General features: G+C 33.8%; 1 protein-coding gene and 1 non-coding gene across 2 annotated transcripts; both read right to left on the bottom strand.

The window, feature by feature from the left end:
* Nucleotides 1-9,091: 9,091 nt before the first annotated feature.
* LOC121174500 (glycine-rich protein DOT1-like) lies at nucleotides 9,092-11,125 on the bottom strand. Its single transcript, XM_041013713.1, has 2 exons — nucleotides 11,082-11,125; nucleotides 9,092-9,383 (listed from the first exon to the last, which is right to left on the bottom strand). The coding sequence occupies exons 1-2, from the start codon at nucleotides 11,123-11,125 to the stop codon at nucleotides 9,092-9,094; spliced, it is 336 nt and encodes a 111-aa protein (XP_040869647.1).
* A 6,017-nt stretch (nucleotides 11,126-17,142) lies between these two features.
* LOC113000996 (small nucleolar RNA R71) lies at nucleotides 17,143-17,249 on the bottom strand. Its single transcript, XR_003266302.1, has one exon. It is a non-coding gene; the product is annotated as a small nucleolar RNA R71 (small nucleolar RNA).
* Nucleotides 17,250-21,057: the final 3,808 nt, after the last annotated feature.

Genomic DNA, 21,057 nt, shown 5'->3' with positions numbered 1-21,057 from the left:
TATTTGTACCTGGTATTCGTAAAAACTTATTGTCTGGTATGGTTTTAAATAATTGTGGTTTCAAGCAAGTACTTGAAAGTGACAAGTACATCTTTTCAAGACATGGTTCGTTTGTTGGATTTGGTTATCATTGTAATGGAATGTTTAAATTAAACATTGATGTTCCTTTTGTTCATGAATCTGTTTGTATGGTCTCGTGTAGTTCTATAACTAATATGACAAAATCAGAAATTTGGCATGCTAGATTAGGACATGTTCATTACAAAAGATTAAAAGATATGTCAAAAACAAGTATGATTCCTCCTTTTGATATGAACATTGAAAAATGCAAAACTTGCATGTTGACCAAGATCACTAGGAAACCTTTTAAGGATGTTAAAAGTGAGACTAAAGTCTTAGACCTTATTCATAGTGATTTGTGTGATTTGCATGCTACTCCATCATTAGGTCATAAAAAATATCTTGTTACTTTTATTGATGATGCATCAAGGTATTGTTATGTATATTTATTAAATACAAAAGATGAAGCTCTTGATAAATTTAAAATTTATAAGAAAGAGATAGAACTTCATCAAAATGGGCTAATCAAAACTCTTCGCATGGATAAGGGAGGTGAGTATTATGATCCGGTTTATTTTCAATCTACTGGAATAATACATCAAACTACAGCTCCCTATACACCACAACAGAATGGTGTAGCCAAAAGGAAGAATAGAACCTTGAAAGAAATGGTGAATTCCATGTTATCCTATTCGGGTTTAAGTGAAGGATTTTGGGGTGAGGCTATGTTGACAGCCTGTTACTTGTTGAACCGAATTCCTAACAAAAGGAATAAGGTTACCCCATATGAACTTTGGCTAAGGCATATAGTCAAGTGTATAATGGGAAGTCTAGACACTTGGGTGTTAGACATGACATGGTTCGGGAGTTAATCATGCATGGTGTGATATCAGTGGAGTTTGTGAGAACTCAACATAATTTGGCCGATCATTTAACCAAAGGATTAAGTAGAGATCTCGTGAAAAGGTCGGTTGTGGGATTAGGATTAAAGTCCATCTGAAATCTCTTATGTTAAGATACCCAATTCCCATCTAATATGACATTAGGTGCTGAATTCAATGTGGAAAGCTTAACATGTAGAGATTGGAACACATCATTGAAAGTATCCCAAAAGGAATGTGTTCGGTTCTGTAAGTTAAGGAGGTTGAAGTATAACTTCTCAATGGTTCTTTTGAAAAATTGCATTTGCAGGTGCAAGAAAGAAAAGGACTACCTATATAAGCATGAAGTTTAGCCGCTTCAAGAAGCTGGAACTTGGCTTTGATATGCTTATGAAGGATAGGGACACAGGCTAGTAAACTAGTGTCGAGCAAGAGTAATGTTATAAACTATTGTGCAGATTATCTTCATGTATTCATTATGAATAGAAAGAGTTCAATCCTTAGTGACACCCTGATATTCGAATATTTGAAACGTGTAATTTGCTAAGATGAAATTCAATCGTCACGATATTTCATCTATGCAGTACTTTGTTGTATGTTATGACTTTGGTGATTTGATCGGTAATTACACTAAAATGGGGGAGGTTTGTTGGACATTTTAGTGTAATTGATCTCTTTATTATGTTAAAATAAGAGTGCATGCTTGTTTTAATGTAATAACGAGATGTTCGATTTAGGCAAATTTTGGAAGTTACATGGAAGTTATTAAAACTTCCATCAACGATTGGAAGTTACATGAAAGTTACTAAAACTTCCATCAACGACAGTTTTTAAAAAGAAAAAACTTCCATCAACCACCAAAAATCACATGTTCTTTGATAATAAATAATCATTCTGGTTCAGAAAGCATAACGGGTGACAAAACATACAAGACTAAAAACAAAACTCTTGAATTATAATCTTTTGATTTTATCCGATTGAACAATTTTGGTTGAACCCCGAAATTTGATTCAATCTGAAAGTGTTATACACGACTTCAGATTTATCCAGTATTATCTCGATTTTCAAATTAATCAACAAGATGTCCCCGCCACCCATGGGACGAGGTCTAATTATCCAAGTCATAGGTGGTCCACTGTGTAATTAACGCGTGTTAGCGGGTTAACGGAATTTGAAATCTCAATTTGGAACAATAATCAAACCTTAAAGAAATCGATCAATACAATTATGATTTTTTTTGTAAAAGTAGAATTATGATTGAAATATTAAGAATATACTTTGATATGTTGATAGATGGGTGCTTACGTGCACAAGTTATTCAGGTCTTATACCTTGCACAAAGTTTTTATGGCCTTTAGATCTGGTGCTATGAGATTGGGTGGTTGAGATTAACTCCTAAGTGAACCAGGTTGGAGATGGTAAACAGTTAGTGACTGAGAATTTCACCAGTTCTTACCCTTTTCACTTTCCAAGCATTGCAGCCACATTGTGTCGCCAGAGGTTTTGATTTTCCCTTTTTCATATCTCAGTCACAGCGCGTCCCATATTCGTTTACCCTTAACTTTGAATTGGTTTATTAATTTCCAAATCTTTGTTTTGAAAATGATAGACATTATATGGCTATCATAGCTAGTACAATATGTGTTGCTAATTTTAGCATTTAGTGCAAATGAAAAATTGTTATTTTCGTTAATTATTCACCGCATATTCTGATAAAAAATAATATCTCGCTGCATATTGAAATCTCATTTACGTCACACAAAATTAATGTGCGGAAAAGAAAAACAATATTTCACTGTATATTGAAATTAACCTCATTTAGTCCAAGCCTTCTACCTCCGGCGAAGGAAGAATCGGAACCGGGAAGCACACCTCCAACGACACGTGATTGCGATGCTTGGAAAGGGAAAATGGTAAGTATTCCAAAATATCCAAGTTTCACATTGACTGCTTCATTCTTTGAAGTGCAACTTATATGTTTGTTAGACAATTTCATTTAAAGTCAATTTTACATGAAGTTGTTCAACAGATATATAAGTTACATTTCAAAGAATGAGAGAGTCGGTTCACCTATGAATTAATCTCAATCACCCAATCTCATAACACCAGATTTTACAGCCATAAAAAATTTGTGCAAGATACAAGACATGGACAACTTGTGCACGAAATAATCCCTCTATGTTGATAATGCAAACATGATAGCATGGTCGGTTGGGAGATTATTTGGTGTTTAATTTGATATGTAGCATGCATGGTAGATTTGGGATGCATGAATATGATAGTTAATTAAGGTTTATAATGGGGGAAGGGTCATAACAGTTTTGGGAAGCCTTTTTTTGGATTAGATTATTAAATGTGTTTTCCAGTTATGCACTGGTGTATTTGCTTGGGATATCCCTTGTATCCAAACTCCAAAGTAGTGATATTTCTTTTTGGGCTGATAAAAAAAATTACAAAACATGATTGCAATATATGGTTATGTATGATTGTTAGACAATTATATTATTTAAGTCTGTTAGATAATTAGTATTTTAGTAGAATAAATGTTTATTTTATACAATTATGATTTATAATTTTTAATAAATAATTTTTTAAAATATATAAATTATATTATAATTAAAATTTGTAATAAATAAATATTTTTGAAAATATAAATTTTACTTTACATTTATAATAAATAATATATATTGTGATATATTGTTATTATTAATGATTGATGATTTCTTAAAAAAAAATCAAATGAAAGTTAGAACAATTTTTGAAGAAATGATAAATTAAAAGAGATAAGTAGGGATGTTTGTGTCGATTCGTATCAGTTCTTGTCAAGTTCAAGATTCAATCTAATCAAATTTGATCGGTTTGGTTTGGTTCGATTTTTATAATATTTTTTGAAACTCAACCCAACCTCATTCATGAATGGTTTGGTTTGGCTCGGGCCAATGGATTACTCATTTAAATTTGATCTTTTTTTTTTCTTCTTAGAACTACTATTTTATATCATGATTCATCTAAATATCCAATACAATTAATACAATATTATCAGATGTCTGAAAGTAGTAAAATTAATTCATTTAATATCATCAATATAATATTCTATAATAGACTTTACAAATTAAAACAAAATATTCTTGAATGAAATTTAATATAATAGTCCGAATCACAATTATTTCTTACAAACTAATTTCTTGCAATAAGTTTTGCTGCAACCAGATTTGCTAAAATAAATAAACAAAATATGACTCATTAATATTATAAACATGACAAAAAAAATAAATATGAAAGAAAAGGTGAAACAAATAACAATGTACTTGAAAGTAATATCTTAAAAGTTTCAACACCAGTAGTCCAAACACTTATATTCCAACACTTAGAGTCCCAATATTAGCAATATTTAAAGTCAAATCAAACAACTCTAAAACTTTTGATCGGTTTCGATTAGATCTATAAATCTAAATCCGTGACCCAACCTATATATGAATGATTTGGATCGGTTCGATCGATTCGTTTCAATTGATGATGCACACCTGTGAACACCCCTAAAGTTAAGAACTTTTTGTTCTTTTTATAATAAAAGAGATAAGAAGTTACATTAAATCTTTAAGTTAAGTTCATATTGAAAGCATAAGATTATATCTTTTTTGTCTTAACTCTTGGTTTTATTAGAAGAAGAAAAAATTTGACTAATCTAGAGTTCGGCCAATAAGTAAGTAAAATCTAATCAACAATTATTTTCGTCAAGAATCGAACTTAGATAGTACCCGAGTGATTCAACCTTAACTTCAACACATTAACTAATTATATCCAATCACTTGATTACATAAGATTATATCTTAAATGCATGTTAGGGGTGTATTTAAAATTAATTTTTGATATTCGATTACAAAAATTGTCAACGTCACATGTTAGTGATAATGTAATACTGACATGATGACTTGACAAATAACATGCAATCCAAAACACATACTAATATGACACATCAACACATTATTAATGTCATGTTAACACAATATTATAAGTCTCATGTTAGCATTTTTTAGTATCACGTCAATTGTGTCACATTATCACTTAAGCATATAAATATCATATTATCATCACAAACATGTTATGTTGGTTATTTTTAATATGTTATGTTGGTTATTTTTGTTAAAAAAGATTGATAACAAACTGAACTAAAATGACTAAATTTTAAAACGTGAGGACCAAATGTTTAATAAAAAATTTTAAGAGACCAAATTGCACAACCATAAAACTATAAGCATCAAAACTAGATCTAAGAGAAAAAAAATTATATTTAGAGAAATATCATATTTTTAAATGAATTTTACTACTCGAAGAATTAAACTTAGATTCTCAAACAGAAAATACTGAGTTTGAAAGAAAAATATAAACATGATTAGAAAAATTAAACAAATTATTTTTTATATTTAATGTGACATACGCATTAATTTAACTATGCATAAAACTCATGTCGATTATTATAATAAGCGTCTCGTTGGATTGTTTCCACGCACGAGAAGCACAAGAATATTGCAGACCGGTCAATGATAGATGATCATCATTTCGGTGAGGATTGGTGGGTAGAGAAGAATACACGATTACTCTTATATCTTACAATATCTATATAAACCGGCAAAATTCATAGAATATCTCAAAGAATTCGAAATGTTTAAGATAGATACGCACAAGTGTTTCACCTGGTAAAATATATAGAATCTAAGCTGGTTTAGTTTGTTTATTTTGATCATCGATCCATTGGGTTGGTACAAATTTGCTTAATCATATCTTCAATTTCGTCACCGAGCGTGCAACGCATGGAATATTGTAGTTCTCAACTGTTCTTAGGATCGGAGACCGCAGATTAAGAATTATTAGGCCCTTTTCACAATCTACCGGTACCTAACTAATTATATACACTCCTCAAAAACTAATTATGCACACTAGTGGATCAATTAAGAAAAGTGTTCTTATAGGAGAAGACGAAGAAATATTAAGCATTAAAACCTTTTATAAATAGTTAAGAATTATTTAATTTCTTTTATAAAAGTCATTTAACTTTTTTTGGGAGTTTAGTTTTTTTTATGAGTGTGAATGATGGAAGACAATATCATAGAGTTTAATTTAGTTTTAATATACTACTAGTTTAAAGATATTTATACTATTTAATTATTCACAAATCACACTAGATATGGCTTCCCTTAAATAATTATTACAAAAATCGATAATTTTAATTTATATATATGACTATATTAATTAATAATTATTTTTCCCTAATTATAAGAAACATCAATTTATTTTTAGATATATTAATTGCTAACTTCATTTTATAGTTTTACTTTATTGTGAAATCTATTAATGAAACAAACACTCATTAAAACATCTTCAATGTGGGTGCTTACATGCATGAGTTGTTTAATTTTAAATAAGATTGTTTTACTTTTCTTTCATCGGAACATATGACTCGTGGTTGCTTATATTAACTAAATTTTTTCAATAAAAATAATATTTTTAAACATTTAGAACCCACAAAATTAAGTCTTTTTAGATGTACAAAAATACCAGGGAAACCGTCACTTTAGCAAGTTAAGCATTGAAGCGAATTTTCGTGTAAAGTGTTTTAATTTATGTGAAATTGAAGGACCTATAAAATTAAAATAATTAACTCATTTAAATAACTATGCATTATTTAAAAAAAAGTAACCATGCATTAAGTGATGCATTATTCACCTAATAACAATATAAGATACATTCATAAGTTGGAAAACTATCTATTAAATTACATGTGGTGTCATTAAATACAATAAGTTTTAAAAATATTTAATTCTATAAATATTTTTGGAATAAAAATTATATTTATGGCATTATTAATGTTTTACATTGTTTATGATATTATTAATTAAAATAATTAAATTAACTATTTTTATTAATCTTGATCAATTATTTATTTATTTATTATATAAAGAATTGGAAAGTATAATAATATGTTCAAAATGATATATCAATAAGTCGTTAGTTTTGGTTTAGACTTGTTTCTCTTAATTAAGATCACAAGTTCGAGTTTTGTAAATGGAAAAAATATAGTCATGAGAAGAAAATCTCACTAAAGATATTAAGTCAAATTTTTCAACAGAGATTAATTATCAATAAAACCACCGATAAATACTTTGTACCAATAACATAATTAAAAAAAAATATACACACCTTTGATTCCAATTAAATACAATCAACATATTCACACGATACACAGTGTCATTTAACAACATAAATGATGAGAAATAAGAATAAGGCATTTGGTATAAGGAAAAAAATTGTGTCCAGTAACCATCATTTTTTAGAATTATGATTCCTAGATATGACTAAATTTATTTGACTTATCATAAATAATGTCATATTAGTTTCCTGGAAATAGAAAAATAAAATAGTACATTTACCATGATCTATAATTACTTACCTCATTAAATAATTGAATTAGAGCAACGTGATAATATTTTTACCGTAATTAAACTTGTTTAAAAAATAAAAAGAGCAAAGTTGATTCAATTGAGTTTGATGTGTAGGTAATACTTGTACCACAAAACGAGTAAAGCTATAATTGCCTTAAAGTAGATGAGGTTGTTGTTGTCCAAAAAGTTGTTAACACGAACCAAATTTCCTAATGCATGAACAGTTAGTTTTCCAAATGATTTATTCATAATATCTCATGTAAGTCCCCAACATATAATAGAAACTTTTTAATCAAACTCGCAAAAGTACATAACTCATGAAAATGAAAACGAAAATAAGAGGAAAGAAAAGAGTTTTGTATTTTTCGATGTATGAAACATAGTCTAAACTGAGCGATATATATAGAGCTAGTTTTTCAAACATTGGACACAAAAACTTTAAACATCTTAAGACCCGTTTTGGGGGTGGTTGTCAGTTTTTGGTTTTTGGATTTTAAATGTAAATTTTAAAATAAAATGTGTTTCACAAAAATGGAACTGAAATGATTTTTTAATCATTTTTAAAAAACTTTTATACTCATTTTCAAAATTAAGAAAAAGAATTTGTGAACATGGTTTTTGGTTTTAAAAAAACATAAGTTTCCTACATTTGACAATAATTCTTTTTGTTGTCACCATTGCTACCATCATCACCATCATTGTCACCGTCATCACCACCAATATCACATCTATCATTACCACCACCACACCCCCGCCACCATCATAACTGACTGCCACTTCTGCTACCACCACCACCACCATCATCGTCCCCACCATAACTATCACCACTAACATTGTTACCATCATTATTGTTATTGTCACTGTCATCGTCATTATCACTACCACCATGTAACACCCAAACAAATCACATCGGAAAGAGAGGGATCCAAAGGCTGTAAGCATAAGAGTGTATAATTAAGGATGACTTAAAGGAAATAATTGGTACTACCTATACCAACAAGAAGCATCTATTTTTCAGTAGCTTATCACATAAGAACTCCATAGTTAATCATGCTTGGCTTGGAGTAGTTATGGAATGGGTGACCTTTTGGGAAGTTTCTCAGAAAGCATGGGAGTGAGAACAAAACACGCTGAAAAGTCTCATGTTGGTTTGTGGGGATATTCATTGATCTTGGAAGTAGTCAAGGATGATTGTCGAGGTCTCAAAAAGGATTACCTACAAAGGATTCTGATCGGTGGATGGTTTTGACCAACAGGAATATTGAGTGAAGTGTCATCGTGTGAAGTGTCGTAGTAGGTGAGCCTCTGAGAAGTAAAAAATCACGGATGTTACAACCACCACCACATCCGTCACCGCCACCACACCCAATACCAATGTCGTTGCAACCACCACCACTTGGTGCCACCATCGACATCGTCGTCATTGCCACTATTGACATTACCATCACCATCAGTATTGCTACCACCATCACCATCACTACGAACAATACCACTTTTGTCACTGCCACCACAACCATAGCCAACGTTGTCGCAATCACCACTTGTTGCCACCATCGCACCCCACCACTATCACTACCATTACCATCATCACTAACATTGCTACCATCGTCACCACCATAGTTGTCACCACCACCACTACCAACAATAACACTTCCTCACCGCCACCACAACCATAGCCAACGTTGCCACAATCACCACTCATTGCCACCATCACACCCCACCACTGTCACTACCACCACCATCACCACCGACATTGCTACTACCACAACCACCACCATAAATACCACCTCCATCACCGTCATTGCCACCAATGTCATTGCCACCACCACTAATACCACCTCCATCACCACCACCACCACCAATGTCACCATCATTGGTTGCCACCACCAACATCGCTACCTCCATTACACCGTCACAGCCACCACCATCTGCATTACCACCACCACTAATGTCATTGCCACTACCACTATAATCACCACTAATATATCTATCGTCGCTGTTGCTGATGGCATCACCACCATCACCATTGTCTCACTACCACACAAAATAACTTTTAAACTAATTTTATATGATATGAAACTTTCAAAATGAGTTTATTTGAAACTAATCATATTTTAAAAATTAGTTTAAATTTTTTTTGAAACTAGTTTAAATTTTAAAAACCGTCACATTAAAACAAGAATTTTCATATAACTTTGTTTTAAATTTAAATTTAGAATAAACTCAAATAATAATTTTATTAAATCATAGTGTAAAAATCTTGCAAGGCCCATTATTGCACGTGCATAAGGGGCAAATCATGGATTTGCACTATAAAATACAAATAAGGCCCAAGCTTATGCATGCGAGCCTCCCACCTTCTACTAGCCACTTTGAAAGCCTTAAAGACAAGTTTATATATAAATAAGTGAAACAAAGCTATTTTGGGCAAAGCATGATTCATGCCTTTTGAAACACCTTCAAATACAACAATCCCTCACATATTACAAAAGGAAAAAGAATAACATTTTAAGACACACTTCGAGCATCTATGAAATCAAAAGACTCATTTTGCTCGGGATGGTCTAAAGCTAAAACAACACCTTGAAGCTCTAGAGCATTTCTTAGGATTAACTCTTGAAGAAAAGGTTGTATTTCCTTAAATGCATGATTCTTTTATTATCTCATTTCCCCCCTCCTTCATCATGTGTTTAAACCTTGTACATATATGTTTGATAAGAAAATAGGGATTGTAAGCCTTACCCTTAACCAATTTCTTAGTGATCTTGGTTGAAGCTTGAAGAGACTTTGTAGAAAAGAACACTTTGGTTGTTTTCTTAGAGAGGAAGGTGAAATACTACTTGGGTAGCCTGAAGAGGCTAGTTCAAAGAATACTTGTAATTGGTTAAGTTACTATGCAATTTGGTGGTGTGTCAAGAACTCGATGTAATCTAGGGGTAAGACAAAAAACATCATAAAAACCCTGGTGTATTTTTATTCTTATCTTTTATCCTATATTTGTCTAACTCTGTGTTTCAAACGACTTGTTAAGTTTTGATGATAGTTTATAAAACATCGTCTATCTTAACATTTGTAATAATCTTACAGACAAACGATACAAAGTCTTTTGAATATATTAGCGGGAATTATTTGAACCACAATCCAACCCACTTTCTTATGTTTCCTTGTGTCTTACATTCTCACATAACAAATTCATTCTCACAATATATGCCCCTTACACACACAAATGGTTCACAAATATGATACATGTATTTGATATAATATATAAGATACATATGTAGATATGTTTAAAAATTCATAAAACACATTAAATATATAATTTCAATTATGCAAATTGTAACACTATGATTTTCATAATGGATGATATTTTTTATTTAAAATGAAGAGGAATTAAGTTTAATTTTGAGAATTTATACACCCTAAGTGATAAAGTTTATGAGTGATCTAGTGGAGTGGTTTGGGTTTGTCTTGGTATACCTTAAGGTCAAATCCTGAAGAGAGTTGGGTGATAGAAGAAATGGTGTTGCTAATTTTGGGGCTTAAGTGAGGTTGAATCCAAGCTTAAGCATGGATTAACCTCAGCTTAAGCACCAAAATCATTACAAAAGTAGTTTGTTTCTGGAGATGGCGCTTAAGCATGGTTTCATTTGAGTTTAAACGAAAATGGTCGAGGGTACATAGAGAGAATATAAATACAAACCTTCCTTTTTCACTTAGATACTCTTTCTTGTCTTCCTCACTCATAAACGTTTTTCCTCCTCCTCTTCTTCCTTCCTTTTTCGTTTAACCCATGGTGGGTTTTGGTATGGAAGCCTTTTTAAGTGTTTTTTTCTTGTTGTATTACATGGGTAGGGTCTGTTGGTGATATTGATTGGAGGGAAACCATGGATAGAGCTCATGATTATCTTTTTATCTTCTTTTCTTCAAAACCCTAGCTTGAGGAAAAGTTGTAGGGTAAGGGAAGTTTGTTAATATGATTATTGTATGTTTGAATGTAATTGTAACCTTCTATGGTGTTATTTCGATGTTGAATGGTAGAGAAAATGTGTGTTTGTATGTGATATTTGGAAGCCATTAGGGATGAATTATGCAATTTTTGAAGTTTTGTAGCCATGTGTTGTGCTTAAGCGAAACAAACTATAGAAAAAATTTGGTTGTTGAATTTTAGGCTTAAGCGTAAGTTAATCTAGGCTTAAGCAAAAGTTTGGCTTAAGTAGGGATTGAACCAGGCTTAAGCGACAATATTAGAAAACATGAGATGGTCTTTAGAATCTGTGCTTAAGCGAGACTTGGGTTAAGATTAAGCAAAAATTTAAGTTAAACATTTATTAAATAGTTTCTTAATTAATTTTAATTGGACTTCTCACTAATGTATGAGGACTATGATAAATTCCACATTTGAATTTTAGAACTATGTTTAGAAATACTCATTTTATGATAATTAATTATATTGCGAGTTGGATGAATGATGCATTGAATTAAAAATAACCAAGTGGAATTAAGGTATTTATATGTACATATGGATATGTATAATTGTTATTGAGAAGAATATGATGCTTTGAAATCTTGATGGCATGTTGATGATGTTTGGTGTCTTGTATGAGAACCATCCCTATGTGTGGAAAGGAGTTAGCTATATCCTTTGGGAAGATTTTTATTGTTGAAAATGGTATATTTGGGAGGCTAAGTTTCACGCCAAGACTCTATCCCACTAAAGCGGCCTGTTGGGTGATAGAAGAAATGGTGTTGCTAATTTTGGGGCTTAAGTGAGGTTGAATCCAAGCTTAAGCATGGATTAACCTCAGCTTAAGCACCAAAATCATTACAAAAGTAGTTTGTTTCTGGAGATGGCGCTTAAGCATGGTTTCATTTGAGTTTAAACGAAAATGGTCGAGGGTACATAGAGAGAATATAAATACAAACCTTCCTTTTTCACTTAGATACTCTTTCTTGTCTTCCTCACTCATAAACGTTTTTCCTCCTCCTCTTCTTCCTTCCTTTTTCGTTTAACCCATGGTGGGTTTTGGTATGGAAGCCTTTTTAAGTGTTTTTTTCTTGTTGTATTACATGGGTAGGGTCTGTTGGTGATATTGATTGGAGGGAAACCATGGATAGAGCTCATGATTATCTTTTTATCTTCTTTTCTTCAAAACCCTAGCTTGAGGAAAAGTTGTAGGGTAAGGGAAGTTTGTTAATATGATTATTGTATGTTTGAATGTAATTGTAACCTTCTATGGTGTTATTTCGATGTTGAATGGTAGAGAAAATGTGTGTTTGTATGTGATATTTGGAAGCCATTAGGGATGAATTATGCAATTTTTGAAGTTTTGTAGCCATGTGTTGTGCTTAAGCGAAACAAACTATAGAAAAAATTTGGTTGTTGAATTTTAGGCTTAAGCGTAAGTTAATCTAGGCTTAAGCAAAAGTTTGGCTTAAGTAGGGATTGAACCAGGCTTAAGCGACAATATTAGAAAACATGAGATGGTCTTTAGAATCTGTGCTTAAGCGAGACTTGGGTTAAGATTAAGCAAAAATTTAAGTTAAACATTTATTAAATAGTTTCTTAATTAATTTTAATTGGACTTCTCACTAATGTATGAGGACTATGATAAATTCCACATTTGAATTTTAGAACTATGTTTAGAAATACTCATTTTATGATAATTAATTATATTGCGAGTTGGATGAATGATGCATTGAATTAAAAATAACCAAGTGGAATTAAGGTATTTATATGTACATATGGATATGTATAATTGTTATTGAGAAGAATATGATGCTTTGAAATCTTGATGGCATGTTGATGATGTTTGGTGTCTTGTATGAGAACCATCCCTATGTGTGGAAAGGAGTTAGCTATATCCTTTGGGAAGATTTTTATTGTTGAAAATGGTATATTTGGGAGGCTAAGTTTCACGCCAAGACTCTATCCCACTAAAGCGGCCTAGGGGTCTCACTTAGTGGGGTATCTTCCCAAGTACCACCCTATGTTTTACTTTTGAATGGTGTGTCAGAGTGAAGGAACTACTTCCTAAGATGTTTAGTTGATCCTTTTGTTGTATAGGGAATGGATTATTCTTGCCATTGGTACATGGTGGGTACAAAAGGAATGTATTATTGTTGTGTTGGTACATAGTGGGTGCACAACTATGTATTGTTGTCATTGATATTCGGTGCATGCACAATTGGTGCATCGGATGCATAGTTAGTGCACAAGCATACGGATAGGCACGTAAGTTTAGGGTGTCAGGGTGGCGCTCAACCTAGTGTTGGAGGTTTACGTGGTAGCTAACAAGAATGTGAGTATAGAATAGATGAGTAGGTGAAATAATATGAAAGATATGATTTTGCAAACCCCGAAGGTAAGCAACTACCCATGTAACACCTGGAAAATAGGATACTAGTGATATTATTACAATGTTGCATAATTATTTCTACGATGTGATTTATAATTGCTATACATTATATGTGTTTTACTCTAAATTATGAGTTAAGGAATGGGCTAAAGATAATTTAATAGAAAAAAGACTTTAGGCCCAATAGGAGGCCTATCACTCGGACACTTAGAAAAAAGAAGAGTATGAAGGATAAAAAGAGAAGAAAAGAGAAAGATCAAGAAATACGCACACACATCCACACTTTTGGCATCATCTAGTAAGTGCTTCCTTTTCATCTTCTTCCTTTTTTTCTTCTCTTGAACATGGATCTTTGTTGTTGAATTGGGAAAGTTGGGTTTGAATCCAAACTTCATAAATTTGGGGAAATTCTCTTGAAATGCATGATTCATGAGTGAGTTGGTTTTAGTTTGAAGTTTTTATGCTTAATAGATCATATATGGTGCATTTGTATGGGTTGAAAAACATTTGAGAAGCCATTAATGGTGAAAGAGTTCCAAAATCGCAACTCCCTACATTGGTGTGGAAGGAGGACCTCACATTGGACATGAAATTATGAGGCCGAGCATAAGGATGGTAGTGAGGCTTAAGTTTTCTAAGTTTGAGGTTGGGTGTGGGATCCCTAGAACATTATATTTTCTTCATTTCTTCCCTACTTGTGTATATTTTCCTTTTAAATTATATCTTTTTCCCTAAAGGTATTGATTTCCCTTTATTGGATGTGAATTGAGTCTCTTTGAATAAATGAGTGTAGCAACCATTCTAGACACCAAAGAGTGTCCAATGTCCTAAATGTAATTAAAACCATGCAAGAAATAAGATTTAAGATACCTTATTTGGATGGTGGGTTCCGCCACTTCCCATTCCCAAAGATGTGGTAAGGGCCCTGATGTGTCATTATTTTCTCTTATTTTTTAACCCTTTTTGCACCATTTCAATTACTAATTAGTCTTAATTGTCAAATTAATTAGGCAATTTTATTATTTGGGCCCACTCAACTAATTTGATGTTTTTAATCTAATTTCAGGAATTAATGAAGCATTGGGCTTGAATCCAGAATTGGGCTTGGACTTGAAGAGGGCAGACTATTTTATTCTACAAAATTTTATCTTATCTAGACTTTATCTTATCTAGATATTATTTAGATTTGATCTCATCTAGATATTATTTCATCTAGATCTTATCTTATCTTATCTAGATTTGATTTTATTTTATTTATGGGCTTGGATTTAAAATAGATTTGTAAGCTTTGGGGCTGAAAACTATATAACAGCACCAAGGTTCTAGTTTAGGCTCTCTCTTCTCTCTCTCCTGTTTTCGTTTTTAGTTTTAGGCTTTTATTCTTTTAGACACTTTTTCGTTTTGCAATTCCAGTTTTTACTTTTCGTTTCAACAATAAAATTTCGTTCTTCAATCTATAATTTCGTTCTCTATTGATTAATGGAAGGCTAAGTCTTCAGCGTTGTTTTCTCTTGAGGATCAAGCACAGTTCTCTTTGAGGTTCTATTATTACTATTAAATTATGCTCAGTTTTTCCTCTTCACTAATTACTCTGAATTTGTTGCTATTAATTCATGCATGCTTAGTGCTTGATTAATTGTCTCTGCGCTTAATTTACGTTCATGCTTAATGATTGTTTATGATTAATTGGTGTATGTGTTGCTTAATCACATAATGAATGTCTTATGTTAAATTTCGCACTTAGTAATTTAATTTAGGGTTGGATTAAGTGGTTGAACTGATAAAGGACAAACTCTTGTAACCTAGGATAAGATACTTGCTTGTGAATCAAGGGGAAGCAACGTGTTTTAATTTTGATATTTTATAATTCACATCTATTCGCTGTTTAATTTACAAAAGCAAACAACCCCCCAATTTGTTACTATTTTCCTACTATCTGTTATGAACATTTGGTTTATCATTGCTCATTGGGAAACGACCTAGGATCACTTCCTAGTTGCCGGGGAGCAGTGTCCAAAGGTTCATAATAGCTAATGATTCGTGTTTTATGTTTAGTTGTTTTATGCTTTCGTGTTGTGTTAGTGTCTTGTTATTTTGTTTAGTGTGGTGTTTTGTTTTAGTTTTTCTGTTCAGTGCTTCCCCTATTTCAGTTTTTGTGTTTTGCTGTGAATAGGGCTTTGCGACAGATTTAGTGACCACTTTTGCTAACCTGCGAAACAGAGTAGTAGTGCAAATCCATTAGTGTTTGAATTAGTGACTACTGTTGACAATTTAATTGGCGATTTTTGTTTTGATAGTTAGGGTTATTATTTTTGGCTGAATTTTGGTGTGGTAGGTTCTTTTGACTCATATTTTGTGTGGAAAAATACCAAGAACACTTGGTGTGGCCAGATTTGAGAGATTCAAAAAAATTTGAGAACTTGTGTTTGGCAAAACTTCAAACGGCCATAACTTTTGCTTCGGGTATTAGAATAACTATTATTGTATATGTATTTGGGGTAGAAAAAAATTTCCCATATCATGATAGCCTGCCGAAGGCCGGCTGAGGTCTCTAGCTAGCCAAAATCGCTTGTTTACTAGTTTTTTATTTTTATTTTTCAAGTTTTATTGTTTTATTTTTCTAAACTTTCCTTAGGTATTTTCCATAGTTAGACTTTGAATTTTTGCCTGAAAATTTTTGTGCCATCTTTTCATGATTTTAGGGTGTTGCTCACAAAATTTCAAGTCATTTGGATATCATTTTAGGGTAGTTGTAGCTCAAACCTACACTGTTACTTGCATAAGAAGGCAACTAGTTGTGCATGCTGAATGTAGTGTATGACTATAGGCAATCCATCTGACTTACAACCCTTTGATCCTGTGATAGATAGGACATTTCATAGATTAGTTAGGCATCATTTTGTACCTTTTGAGCATCCTGAGCATTCTGTTATTGGTGAGTCTGAGCATTCTGTGGTTGATAATTTTGAACATCCTGATTTTGAGCATTATAGTTTTGAACATTCTGATTTTGAACATTATGAGAACATGGCACAACCTCCACCCCGTGAGAGGACTCTAAGGGAAATGGCTGCACCTGATTTCACCTACGAAAGCTTGTGCATCCAATACCTTGATGAGGATGTCCCATATGTTCTTAAAACTGGACTGATCCATTTGCTTCCAAAGTTTCATGGCCTTGCAGGTGAAGACCCGCACAAACATCTGAAAGAATTCCATATTGTCTGCTCCACCATGAAACCCCCAGATGTCCAGGAGGATCACATATTTTTGAAGGCTTTTCCTCATTCTTTAGAGGGAGTGGCAAAGGACTGGATATATTACCTTCCTCCAAGGTCCATCACGAGCTGGGATGACCTCAAGAGAGTATTCTTAGAAAAAAATTTCCCTGCTTCCAGGACCACGACCATCAGAAAGGATATTTCAAGCATTAGGCAACTCAGTGGAGAAAGCCTATATGAATACTGGGAGAGATTTAAAAAACTATGTGCCAGTTGCCCTCACCACCAGATTTCTGAGCAGCTTCTTCTCCAATATTTTTATGAAGGACTCAATAACATGGAGAGAAGTATGATTGATGCTGCCAGTGGTGGAGCCCTTGGAGACATGACCCCTGCTGAAGCCAAAAATTTAATTGAGAAGATGGCTTCAAGCTCCCAGCAATTTAGTGCCAGAAGTGATGCTATTGTCATTAGAGGAGTGCAAGAAGTAGCCACAAATTCATCTTCATCAGCTGAGACTAAGAAGCTTGAAGGTAAACTAGATGCCTTGGTTAACCTGGTAACCCAACTAGCCATGAATAAAAAATTTGCACCTGTCGCCAGACTTTGGTTTATGCTCCTCTGCCGACCACCACACAGACCTTTGCCCTTCTGTGCAACAATCTGAAGCAATTGAACATCCTGAAGCTTATGTAGCAAACATCTACAATAGACCTCCTCAACCTCAGCAGCAAAATCAGCCACAACAGAACAATTATGACCTCTCCAGCAACAGGTACAAACCCGGGTGGAGGAATCATTCCAACCTTAGATGGTCGAGTCCTTCACAACAGCAGCAACAACAACAACCTTATTTCCAGAATGCTGCTGGCCCAAGCAGACCATACGTTCCTCCACCAATCTAGCAACAACAACAACAACAATAGCCCCAGAAACAACAAACAGTTGAGGCCCCCCCGTAACCTTCCCTTGAAGAACTTGTGAGGTAAATGACTATGCAAAACATGCAGTTTCAACAAGAGACCAGAGCCTCCATTCAGAGCTTAACTAATCAGATGGGACAATTGGCTACACAGTTAAATTAACAACAGTCACAAAATTCTGACAGATTACCTTCTCAATCTGTCCAGAATCCCAGAATGTGAGTGCCATTGCATTGAGGTCGGGAAAGCAGTGTCAAGGACCTCAACCAGCAACATCTTCCTCATCCGCAAATGAACATGTCCAACTTCACTCTACTCCAGAAAAAGATAATGAAAAAAATTTAAAGAGTAAGTTACCTAACAATTTCTATGTAGGTGAATCTAAAGAGAAGCAGCATATCCCTCTTCCATTCCCTCCAAGAGCAATTTCCAGCAAAAAAATGGAAGAGACAGAGAAGGAGATATTGGACACATTTAGAAAAGTAGAGGTAAACATACCTCTGCTGGATGCAATAAAGCAAATTCCAAGATATGCTAAATTTTTGAAAGAGTTGTGCACTCATAAGCAGAAGCTTAAAGGAAGTGAAAGAATTAGTATGGGCAGAAATGTCTCCGCATTGATTGGTAAATTTGTTCCCCAAATCCCTGAAAAATGTAAAGATCCAGGTACATTTAGCATACCTTGTATTATAGGGAACAGTAAGTTTGACAATGCCATGCTAGATTTAGGAGCTTCTGTTAGTGTGATGCCTCTATCTATTTTTAATTCTCTATCTCTTGGCCCCTTGCAGTCAACTGATGTGGTAACTCATTTAGCTAATAGAAGTGTTGCCTATCCTGCTGGTTTCATAGAGGATGTCTTAGTTAGAGTTGGTGAACTGATTTTTCCTGTTGATTTTTATATTTTGAATATGGAGGAGGGATTTTCTAAAGGATCAGTTCCCATCATTCTAGGCAGACCTTTTATGAAAACTGCTAGAACTAAGATAGATGTATATGCAGGCACACTATCTATGGAGTTTGGTGATATAACTGTTCATTTTAATATTCTTGATGCTATGAAACACCCATCTGAAGATCTTTCAGTATTTTGCGCTGAAATAATTGACCATATTGTTGATGAATACATGACTGATCTTCATTCTAATCTGCATGCCTGTCACTCTTCATGCATTGAATCTGAATTTGTACTTGATCATATGGCTGAATTTGATGCTGAGAGTGAATCTGAAATTGATATTGATTACATGTCTGGTGATGTTTTACCTCTTGAGATTGATTTTCTAGAGTCAGATAGAACTAACCATGTTTCAGGAAGTACACATACCTCTGACTCTTTTTATGAGGTACAGGCTGAGAAACCATCTCTTTCTACCATTATCCAGCCGCCCACACCAAAATTGAAGCCTTTGCCATCAAATTTAAAATATGCTTACTTGGATGATAACAAAAGTTTTCCAGTAATTATATCTGCCTCCCTTGCTGATGAGCAAGAGGAGAAGCTATTATCAGTTCTCAAGAAGCATAAGAAGGCTATAGGCTGGACCCTGGCAGGCATTCTTGGTATTAGCCCATCCATATGTATGCATCGGATAAATTTAGAAGATGAGGCTAAACCAGTAAGACCGCCATAGAGAAGACTCAACCCGATGATTCTTGATGTAGTGAAGAAGGAGGTAACCAAGCTTTTGCAAGCTGGAATCATTTATCCTATCTCCGACAGCCAATGGGTGAGTCCCGTCCAGGTAGTCCCGAAGAAAACCGGCCTCACCGTGATAAAAAATGAGAAGGAGGAGATGATTCCTACTCAAGTGCAGAACAGTTGGAGAGTCTGCATCGACTATAGGAGGCTGAACCAGGTTACCAAAAAGGACCATTTTCCCCTGCCATTCATTGACCAGATGCTTGAACGCCTGGCAGGTAAATCTCACTATTGTTTCCTTGATGGTTTTTCTGGTTATATGCAAATCACTATTGCTCCTGAGGATCAGGAAAAGACCATATTCACCTGCCCCTTCGACACTTTTGCCTATAGGAGGATGCCTTTCGGCCTGTGCAATGCCCCTGGTACTTTCCAGCGGTGCATGATTAGTAATTTCAGTGATTTTTTAGAAAATTGCATAGAGGTATTTATGGATGATTTCACTGTATATGGATCCTCTTTTGATATTTGTTTGGATAGTTTGGAAAAGGTTTTGAATAGATGCACTGAAACTAATCTTGTTCTAAATTTTGAAAAATGTCATTTTATGGTTGAGCAAGGTATAGTTTTATGCCACATTATTTCCAATAAGGGCATTGAAGTAGATCCTGCAAAAATTTCTATTATTTCACAATTGCCTTACCCCTCTTGCGTACGAGAGGTGCGATCTTTTCTTGGTCATGCAGGATTCTATAGGCGCTTTATAAGAGATTTTAGCAAAGTAGCCCTTCCACTATCCAACTTGTTGCAAAAGGAGGTGAAGTTTGACTTTAATGATAAATGCAAAGAGACTTTTGATTGCCTTAAAAGAGCACTGACTACCACCCCCATCATCCAAGCACCCGACTGGACAACCCCTTTTGAGCTTATGCGTGATGCATCAAATTATGCATTAGGGGCTGTCCTTGCTAAGAAAATTGATAAATTGCCCAGGGTGATATATTATGCTTCTTGGACTTTAGATGTTGCCCAAGCGAATTATACTACTACTAAGAAAAAGCTACTAGCCATAGTTTTTGCTCTTGAAAAATTTTGTTCTTATTTGCTTGGTACTTGCATTATTGTTTATACTGACCATACAACTTTAAAGTACTTGTTGAAGAAGGCTGATTCAAAGCCTAGGTTGATCCGATGGATGCTCTGGCTCTAAGAGTTTGACTAGGAGATCCGTGATAGGAGCGGAGCACAAAATTTAGTTGCTGATCATTTGAGTCGGATCGAACATGTGTCTGATGAGGACTCACCCATTCATGATGATTTCCTGGATGATCATTTATATATATTGTATAGTATTTCTGATTCTCTTTCTACTCCCTGGTTTGCTAACATTGTCAATTATTTAGTTGCTTATGTTTTTCCTCCCTTAGCATCTAAAGCTCAAAAGGATAAAATTAAAAGTGATGCTAAGCATTTATTTGGATGACCTCTACTAGTGAAATTGTGCAGTGATCAGGTCATTAGACGATGCATTCCA

Source organism: Glycine max, unplaced genomic scaffold (assembly GCF_000004515.6).
Source record: "Glycine max cultivar Williams 82 unplaced genomic scaffold, Glycine_max_v4.0 scaffold_76, whole genome shotgun sequence".
In the NCBI taxonomy this organism is placed as follows: domain Eukaryota; kingdom Viridiplantae; phylum Streptophyta; class Magnoliopsida; order Fabales; family Fabaceae; genus Glycine; species Glycine max.
This window is presented reverse-complemented; position numbering and strand designations above follow the sequence as displayed.

What these genes read in the sequence shown, in the direction of transcription:
- LOC121174500 (XM_041013713.1), bottom strand. Translation starts at nt 11,125, where the DNA reads ATGAGTGAGGAAGACAAGAAAGAGTATCTAAGTGAAAAAGGAAG. An exon ending in TATCTAAGTGAAAAAGGAAG is followed by an intron (nt 9,384 to 11,081) that starts GTTTGTATTTAT and finishes TGATGCCATCAG; the next exon opens with CAACAGCGACGATAGATATA.